General features: G+C 36.9%; 1 protein-coding gene across 1 annotated transcript in view; it reads right to left on the bottom strand.

Moving 5' to 3' along the window:
- Positions 1-953: 953 nt before the first annotated feature.
- Positions 954-10,445, bottom strand: part of LOC113057022 (DNA primase large subunit-like) — a 55,021-nt gene continuing 45,529 nt past the window's right edge. Inside the window, exons 12-14 of the mRNA XM_026224020.1 lie at positions 9,223-9,305; positions 4,763-4,831; positions 954-1,369 (exon numbers count right to left, since the gene is read on the bottom strand). Of these exons, the coding sequence (XP_026079805.1) occupies positions 1,157-1,369; positions 4,763-4,831; positions 9,223-9,305 (365 nt within the window). The 3' untranslated portion in view covers positions 954-1,156. The remainder of the gene's footprint in view (positions 1,370-4,762; positions 4,832-9,222; positions 9,306-10,445) is intronic.

The raw sequence follows: 10,445 nt of genomic DNA, 5'->3' as shown, positions 1-10,445 counted from the left end.
ATTCTCTGGTAATGGAAAGTTTATAGCTTGGATACCAAAATTCACTTTGGATAAAAGTTTACATTTGTGACTTTTTTGTTTTTGTTTTTTTGTAATCCGTGATACATTTTTGTTCCAGGATTTGTTATGAATAGAAAGAACAGCATGTCTTTGAAATAGAAGTCTTTTGTAACAGTATACATTTGTTTACTTTTGATAAATTTAAAGGGTCAAAATAAAAAAAAAGTCAAATAAAAGTAAAATAATTACTCACTCGCATGTCATTCCAAACTTACAAGAGATTCGTTCATCTTTGGAACACAATTTAAGATCTTCTGACCCTCCATAGACAGCAAGGAAAGTACCATATTCAAGGCCCAGAAAGCTACTAGAAGACTTTTTGTGCTCAAAGAAAATAAAAACAATGACTTTATTCAACAACTCTTCCGTGTCAGTCTTCCCTGTGCATTCACAAGAGTACCATGACGCATGCGTGTGATGCTGCTGATGCAGGAGCCGGTGTTCTGATGTATACAAAAATGTTCACACAAACTGTATTCTCGTAGCTTCAGAAAATTACGGTTGAACCTCTGATGTCACATGGACCATTTTAACAAAGTGTCTTTACTATGCTTCTGAGCCTTTAACGTGGTATTTGCATTGCTGTCTATGCAGGGTCAGAAAGCTCTTGGATTTCATCCAAAAAGATATTTAATTTGTGTTCTGAAGATGAACAAAGGTCTTACAGATTTGAAACGACATGAGGGTGAGTAATTAATGACAGAATTTTCATTTTTGGATGAACTATCCCTTTGATGCATCCTTGATGAAGGTATTAGTTTATTAATTTTTTTAATATTTTTTACTGACCCCTAAACTTTTGAAAGGTAGTGTGTACCACAGGAAACCAAAGAGTTTAAACATGATCATTACAAAGATTATTACTTAATAAGTTTAGTAAAAATGGAACAAGCTTTTATGAAATGTGAAAATTATTTTTATTGTATACATTTTTTTAAAAACCAGGTTATTTGAAAAAGATCTAGTCACTAAAAGGAAAAAAAAAACAGCCAGATCAAATCTTTTCCGTATTGAAAACACAGTGTCAAATACAGTAAACCCAGTTAAGGGCCCTATATGGACTATTCATTTCAAATTTGATTTAACTTCTACAAACTCATTCATCCTGGAAGAAGGAGTCTAAATCCCCCATCTCCTCTTGGGCCTGTTTGGAGTTTGCCTGAGACGGACGGGTCACGCTGGCAGGATTTTCTTGGCTTCTTTGTGACGTATCGACTTCTTTCTTGATGTCCCGGCCTCCACTGAGAAGCTTCTGACTCTCAGTGAAGTACTGGTTAGGATGATTGAGAGAAAACCCAGCATCCTCAACCTAAAACAAAAAAACAAGTTCAGTAAGCAAATGACTATACTTACATTTGAAAAAGTGTGCTTGTATTAATTAAAGCACATTTTAATAACTGCACTGAACCAGGCTACACAGGGGTTTTTAGGCTGGTAGCTTCTATGCAATCTTTCCTTTCTTTCAGCCTCGTCTACGGCTGAGCCTCTCGCTGATGGATTCCTGAAAGCTGCATCGCATTCAGAACGCTGCGCAATCCATTTGTTTCTAAGTGCAGAGGATATGGCTGTTTAATTATGCTTCAATCACAGCACGCCCCTGATACTCCTCATGAATCAAACTTTCAAAAATGTCTCCCTGAATCGAGTACACGGGGTCCCTGCGGTAGTTAAACTGTGGACAGAAAGATCCATTACACGGATTCATCTCAGAGTTAACACATTACAGTGGACTACCCTCGCCCGGCAACTCTGCGCCAAATGAAATATGCATAAACATGAAACAATCCCAGCCGAGGCCTAGAGACGGATCAATCCGGCGGATGCGCAACAAGCTCTCCTCCTTTCGAGGTCCGCCTCTCTCAGCTCCCCTCCTCATTTCATTATTCGCTCTATTGTTTGATTTATTGTGGTGGTGTAAATATTTCATCAGAGAAGTATTACATTTTGACCTTTAAATAAACGCTGCCAGTGTATTTGTTATGTGTCGCGGATGTGAAAGCAGAGGGCGCATATGGCAGTGATTAAAGTCTCCTACGCTCGAATCCAACAAGCAAGTTTTTGCGGCCAAGATGGTTGCTCTATCCCGCATTAGATGGAGGGAAGGCGAGGTGGTGCGGATCCATCGATGCTCCAACAAGAATGTTTTATTGTGCCTGTTAACGTCAGGGGTTTCTTCATTCACCTAGCCTAAAATATGAGTCATGAATTTCAGAGATGTGATTTTCATTGGGCTTGGTAGGAGGGCGGGGGCAGTTTATCTTTCAAATCCTGTTATTGCAGGCTGTTCATCAGGGAAACTGTCTTATTCATTTTCCCGCATCATAAGCCGTTCGCTCTGTTTGGCTCGGGGCTATTAGTCATCAGCAATGACCCCAGTCCCGAGCGCCCCGGGGCCACGAGCTAAATGATGCCCTTGGACTGCAAAGGCGCTGGCGTTTCACCGGGAGCCATTAAAAGACATTATATCCTATCAATGACACTTTGAGTGCATTACAGCATTAAAAGAGGGGTGGCACAGACACAAACACTGTTATAAACCTTTCTTATTGAAGGAATAAATCTAGACGTGCAAGAGATTAGAAATTTATACACACGCTCGTTGATTTACTTATCTCGTCATTGAGCTAGAGCATTAACAACAGCAAGAACAGCAGCATGTATGATCTGAAGTGTTTACAGAGATGTGTGTGGGATTTTACTATGCAGTGGTAATGAAAACCAAAACCATTTACACAGACTAAAATAATAATAAGCTAAAATGATATACAACTGAGGAAAACTAAACTAAAACAACTTTTCATGTGCAGTTTACTATTGGTCAAACATTTGAGGTCAACACTATTTTATTGATTTATTTTTTATTAAGGATGTATTAAATCAATTAGTGTGTATAGACATTTATATGGTTACAAAAGACGTCCATTTCAAATAAATGCTTATGTTAAATTGTACAAATATTTCACAATTATTACTTTACTTCAAATCCACTATATGTCAATAATACTAGACTGTGATAATAATGTAACATCATTAAACTTTTTTTTTTTACTTTAGTATACCTAATATACTAAAACCAAAAGAGCTGAAACATGCACACACACACACAAAAAAATACATTAAATATTAATAAGCTAACAATGCTATTGAAAACTACGGAAAACTAAATTAAATTAACAACTACTTAAGTACAAAAAAAAATTATATCAATTAAAAACTAATAATCTACTATGAATTATTTTACTATAACTTTCCTATGAATTCTCAAAGTCAACTAATAATAATAAAAAACTCTTCTAACTCAAATATCTCTTAAAACTATTATAAGTAGTTCTGATTTACAGGTTTCTGGTAAATTCTGAAATAAATCTCATGAGTTACTTGTTACTAAAGCCTCCCTGTTTAAAATCCATCTAGCACTGCTGACAAACATCTGAAAGGTTTACCAATCTCTTTCATATCCAAGACCGTCTTTTCCCCCTCTTCATATTAACCTGTCACCTAGCAGATAGCGTGCGTTTGCTTGGCGTTGGTGTGTGCACATTTTCATTCTCAACCTGTCAGCTGGGCTGCGTTTTTAGCAGAGGGACAGGGCACAGGTGTCACACCAGTAATCTTGACTGACACTGCTCTGAAATATTTCTCTCCTCTAGAGAGGAAAAAAAAATAAAAATATTGCAGAAAAGTTGCTGCCAGAGTCATATCCACCCCATTCGTAATATAAAAATACGAAGAAGGAATCAGATGAAATCCATTAGATAATGATTTTTATAGAGCTATAATCATTTGATTTCTCAACCAGTTCTGACACAGAAATCCGCCGCTACTATGCTCCTGTCAAAAGAAAGCAAACTGAAACCCGCAAAATCACAAAGGGCAATCCAAATAGAAAAAGTTAAGGTTCAGCACATTTATCATTTAATAAGAGTTTGTGCTCACTTGCCCTGAAAATAACTACAATATTAGACTTAAACACGCTTTGAAAATATTAATGACCTTGAATAGACAATGTTGATCTAGTCTTCACCAGAAAGCTTTAGATGATAAAAGTTGTAAACGTATTGAAGGCTTATCGCTTTGATGCATGATTTATTAAATCAGAAAAAAAATAAAATAAATGTAGTTAAAAAAAACAAAAATTATTCCAAATCTGTAACTGAAAGAATTACACATCTGTCCATTGCTATAAAATTGAGATATTCCAAAGATATAGTACTTGATGTATTACCATTTCCATCAACCATGCTGAATTGATGTTATAAATAAAACAACACTATGACATTAAGGCCCTGTCCTAAATAACACCCTAAGACCTCAAATGTCAACCGCGACACCCTACGGGTCCATGGACTTCACTGACACAAGCAACGGTCACCTTAAGTCTACAAAATCCACATCAAGTGCGCCATTTGGGATGGAGCCAAAGAGGACAGTCATACAGAATTATGGCTAAGAACCAAATTTAATCACCCATGTTGCTAATAAATGGTTAAAACCTATCTGTCCTTGTAGCAGACACCATGTGTCAGTGGGTTAATGAATTTTAAATTGCTATACAAACTTTACAAATTCAGATTCTATTGAATTTGAAGCTAATGGCAGATGTGACCACAATGGTCAGGCTCTGTGCAGACTCTGCAGGACTGTCCCTGAGCTGACAAAAGCAGGCCCAATTACAGCAGGCCAAAATGAAAAGTATCCTCACATTGTGTGTCAGCTCAAAGTACTTCTGGCAGGCCAGCTGATAGTGCATTCCCTTGACCAGCTCCAGAATCTGTGGAAAAAAAAGAGAGAGAGATGAAAGGGTTGAGCGGTTTGGAGCGAGAGAGGAATAGGAAAACAGTGAGAGTGATAATGAGTCAGAGTAATAGAGTGGTCTTAATCATTTAAAATACGTTTACATATATGCTCTAAAAAGGTATCTGTGTAAAATATTAAAGACCAAATATTACGAGAAAAACAACACTTTTTGGCAAAAAGAATCAGGTGTCAAATCTACCTTAAACTTTCCATTAACATGCACTTCATATCCAAAAAGTAACTGGATGTTCTTTTAATAAATTATTTAATATTTACACCTTCGTTCATGTCTCCAACATGACCAGATGGAAAACACCACTTACATATTACACTACAGAGCTGGTGTAACCTGAAAAACACCAACAGAGAGCTTGAAATGCTTTTTGCCATTCTGACAGATAAAACAAATGAGGTATACGGTTCCTCACAGTAAAGGATGCTGGCAGAAAAAAAGAATAAGTTACAACACAACACTTGCTTTTTGTGATATCAATGGTATATTAATAACCATTACAACAAGATAAATATTGAGCCTGACAGAACATTTATAACCAAGCCCATCAAAGTGACGGATAATGATTATGTTTAGTACAAAGTGTCTGTATTGCATGACTTGTGTAGTTAGATAACACAAATACATTAGTATTTATGTTTCACGGAAGAACATGGTCAGAAACCATCCCTGACCACCTGTAAATCCAAACACAATAACAATAAAAAAAAGAAAGGAAATGTGGTCATGTGACATCCAACTACAAGCAGATTGCTGACAGCGCATGTTAATGGCAGGTGCAAAGGGCCCAGAATGTCAAATCAATATCTAAGCAGTCTTTGATGAGCAATAAAGATGAATAACATAGTTAACAATGCATTGTGCTACATTCGCTGACACAGCACACGTTTATGAGGTTTCAGGTGAGAGACAGCAGCAAAATGCCATCAAAGGGAGAAGGAGAAGTGGTTACACATTCTACTTCTGTTTCCTTTTCTTTTTTGCTCAGACCTCCCCTCAGGTGATGCTTTTAACACTATGTATTCCCTCTGGTAAAGTATGGCATTCCACCTCAGCTAGCATCAGCAAGAGCTGAAATGCATAATACATGGGCTTAAAGGTGAAAGCCAACACCATCCAACACCTAACTCAAAGCTCCAGAGACAAATGCTACTGGGAAGAAATGGTAAAATATACAGAAAGAAACCAACTAGGGATTCAATGTATGCTGTGAAAAACAAGATAAATATCACTGGTGTAACATACTGCCTGCAGTAACATAGCCAAAAACAGCTAATAACATGCATTACACATTAACACTGCACTTACTTTTATACTTATACCTTTTGCCTATTTAACTACTCACTGTAATTGGCTGAAATATGTATATATTCATATATTAGGGGTGCACGATATATATCGCTGATGATTAACGCACATCTCGTCAGGAAGCCGGTTATCTAATCAATTATCGCAGAGCGGAGCTAGCGTTAGCCACCCCACTCATAACTTCTGATTCTGTCTCTTTTTCTTGACCAGAATTGCATTTGTTCAGATGCAGTACATCTTTATGAGCACAAACAGAACATATTTTAGACACGCACTCCACTTCCAGTGCCAGGCACTAGTCAAACGAGTGCGGAAATGGTTTAGGTGACGAGAAGCTCAAGTAGAACAACAGTGAACTGCGATCAGATGAGATGTTGTCAGGCCATACATAGGTAGAAAAAAATGTCTTGTTCTGTCAACCTTTATACCGTGCTCATAGTACATGCTCTTCAATTGCACGCACAAATATGGCGGCACAAGCTGTAGCCTGTATCATTTCATATTAAAGCGAGAAATTAAAATATGAGCATGCATGTCAGATCCGTGTCATGTTCAGAAGTGGCAGCTCTTAGAGTAACAGCATCCAAAACCTAATAACCCAGCTGCTGTGATATCTTTTAATCAAAGAACAAAAGAAAAAAAGAGGAAATCAATAACTTTAGTAGCTTTAAGGATTCATCTATTATTTTGAATTTAGTGTTGAAAACTTACATTTTAATTTCCTACTTGAAGGACACAGGACTCATTATAATGAGCTTGTGTGTAGATTGCTTTAAGTTCACTTAAATTCGAAGTCTAATAAATGTTTAAATTGATAGCTCTTTATACTTTATACTGTAATGTTCAATGGCTATAGTCAAAGGTTAAGTATTAGATTTTTTTATTGTAATTTGTAATATAAAAGTATATTTAAAAATGTAATTGTTAGGTTGGATTATTCAAAAATATATTTAGTATATTTTCACACAATTGTGTTATTTTTTTTTAAATCTGATATTTTTCAAATCACAAGAAACATGAATGAAAAAAAAGTTGAATAAATTACAATTCTTAAGATTTTGGAAAAGTGATTTGAGGGATGTTTTCCAAATGGATATTTTTACAAAAGTTTGCATTAATTTAGTTTATATAGTACTAAACGGCAATATTTAAATGCATACTTAAATCAAACACTTCAATGTAGAAAATCCTGCAGGACATCCATGAACCTTGAACATGAGTGAATAAGTCACTGAACTGAGCATTGAATAGGTTCATTCACATAAAGTGTTTGCCACTTACAAACTATTGATACTTTAAAATCCGTTAAGATCAGAAACTTGAATCACAGTGTCAAGAAATGATCACAACCAGAAAATGGCATTCTTGTAAAAAAGCTAAATTGTCACAAAAAAAAAGCAACACTGGGCACAAATTGACTTTATTATATCTGTGGCTTAATAGCTTGATAAGCTTGATAGCTAACAAACAGGCGCAACATAAGACTATAATTTCAGGGGATGCTAAAGTATTAAGTAAAGTATAAGTTGTTTAAGTGGCGTGAAAAACGCTGGGATTAAATCCATAACATGCATGCTACATGTGACTCTACATGTTCTCGCTTCTTCTTCCACTGTTCGAACTGTGAACCAAGCATGCAATTCTTTAATCTGCACTTCCTAAGGTAAGAGTCACGCTGTGACGGACTCTAAGTGCGAGTGAGAGAGAGGTGAGCTCAGTTTTCTACAGCAGTTCTCTTTCCAGACTGGGGTCTCGCCCTTTTGACTGTAATGTCACTTTGTCAATAGACAGGTTGACTGAGAAGGTTGACGTTCTGCATTTTAATCACCCTACTACCCTGGCTTTTCACATTTTCTGAGGTTTTTAATTATCCAGAGCACTGGGCTGGTGAGAGGGCCACGTGCTGCGAGAGCTCCTGGGGTGAACATCAAGCTGTTGCTTCACACGCCCACAGGTCTAAGACTCTCAACACTAAGAGTGTGTAAGGACACTGCTTGGGGTCTCCAATGAAATTATGAATTTAATTGGATTGGAAATGTGCTACCCTTGGGCTGGCATGTCGGACTGCATTAGGCAGCCATCAGCCATTTCCCTCGAACGCACGATGGGTGGTAGTGGACGAGGCATGTGAGAGAAAAAAAAAAATTTGCACACCTTACAGTGAGAACAAACTAACGTTTCTCAAATAGCTGAGAATGATTTTTCATGCACTTCAAACAAAAGTTCAAAAGTATTATTTCAACATTACATGTACATTTTAAACATTATGTGTAAAATTTACTATTATATAAACTATAAAATAAAAATTATTATATAAAAATGTAAATATGTAATATAAAAAAAAAAATATATATATTTTTGACAGTCAGCTTCACTCATATCAGCTAGAGGTCTTGACTGTAAAACAAGAGATAGTATGCAAGATTTGGCTTTATAAATATATTCTTTTAGGAGCTTTTTAATGCTGAACTTAATGGCCTTATTAAAACCAGCCCGTTAATTGCATTAGCATCAAAGGATTCTAACTCCAGGAGAACATTACAGCAAGGCTGGTCCATCTCCTTTCACTGCCCTGGCCAGTTGCAGCTGCTTTAATGTGTGAGAAATAAAATCAGCTGAAATGACTTTTAAGAGTACTTTGAAGAACACATCAAATCACTAGATACAGCAAAGGTCAAAGTAATCAACAGAGAGCTGAAGCTGTCATTACACTGGAGAATCCTGAGCATTATTTCTTTTTGTCATTAATATTCCAGAAGTACAGCAGATTCATTAATATTCCAAAAGTAGTGCAGGATGGGGCTTTCAGGGATGCCTTGTTAAAAATGAATCACACCACTTTTGCATGATTCCTATATAGTCGCATCATTTTAACGGTTGAACTAATGTCCTTTCTACTGATTATTTGGTAGATTTTGTTTGGTCTGTGGTCATGGAGAGGAATTTGTGCAAATCATTTTAATGGATGCCAAGTTAAGTTTTAAAAAACCCTTTACACACATAGTGCCGATCCTGGTCAAGTGTGTGCTAGTTGTCAGACAAACCTGATTGATCCCACTAGGGGAGACTTTATAGTTCTGCAGCTTCTGTTTCAACAGCTCAGGGTCACTGTGGCGGAATGGACACCCTGTGAAGAAGACGAAGAGAAGGAGAAAATGGGTTTACAAGCATCAGTTCAAACCAGTGTCTGAAAATATGTCCTACAGGACAGTTGGAACATGACCCATGTGTTTATTTTTTTATTTTTTTGCCTTGAAAGCTACTGTAGGAAAGGGGTACTACTTGTGGGATCGTGTTTCCAAGCAAAAGTGAGCAATTAAATCTAAGTGCTCTTCCACAAGGCTGTTAGTGAAGGGTACATACTTTATGAAGGCCACTTCAAGGAAGTAAATTAGCAGTTATGATCATGGGATCCTGGGTAGAGGGTACTAGCAATTATTTTTGAAAAAAGGTCATTTAAGATCTTTTTAGGGATTTCAAAACTCTCAATAGAATTCATGCATCCAAAGACCTTCAGCAGGGAATGGCTGCATAATTACATGTAGGAAGGCAAAGGCAACCATTCAAAAGTTTGGCATCTGTAAAGTTTTTGTGATTTTGAAAGTACACTCATTAAGTTTATTTGAGCAAAATCAGTAATATTGTGAGATATTATCACAATTCAAAATAATGGTTTTCTATTTGAATATATTTTAAAATGTAATATTATTGTGATGCAAAGCTGATTTTTTAGCAGCATTACTCCGGTCTCTTGTATTCCACAATCCTTCAGGAAACATTTTTACATGCTGATTTGCTGCCCAAGAAACATTTCTCACTATTATCAATGTTGAAACCGTTGTGCTGCTTTGTGCTGTGTTGTGCAGGCAAGTTTGCTGGCCAATTAAGAACAGGAATACCATTGCCCTTAAACCAGGTACTGGAAGCTTTGGCACTGTGTGCAGGTGCCAAGTCCTGTTGGAAAATGAAATCTGCATCTCCATAAAGTTGGTCAGCAGCAGAAAGCATGAAGTGCTCTAAAACTTTCTGGTATACAGCTGTGTTGACCTTGGACCTCAGAAAACACTGTGGGGACCAACACCAGCAGATGACATGGCACCGCAAACCATCACTGACTGTGGAAACTTTACACTGGACTTCAAGCAACGTGGTTTGTGTGCCTCTCCTCTCTTCCTCCAGACTCTGGGACCCTGATTTCCATAGGAAATGCAAAATTTACTTTCATCAGTGAACATAACTTTGGACCACTCAACAGCATTCCAGTCCT

This window comes from Carassius auratus, chromosome 38, assembly GCF_003368295.1.
Source record: "Carassius auratus strain Wakin chromosome 38, ASM336829v1, whole genome shotgun sequence".
Lineage (NCBI taxonomy): Eukaryota > Metazoa > Chordata > Actinopteri > Cypriniformes > Cyprinidae > Carassius > Carassius auratus.
Note: the sequence above shows the minus strand (reverse complement) of the source record. Positions and strands in the feature narration are given on the sequence as shown.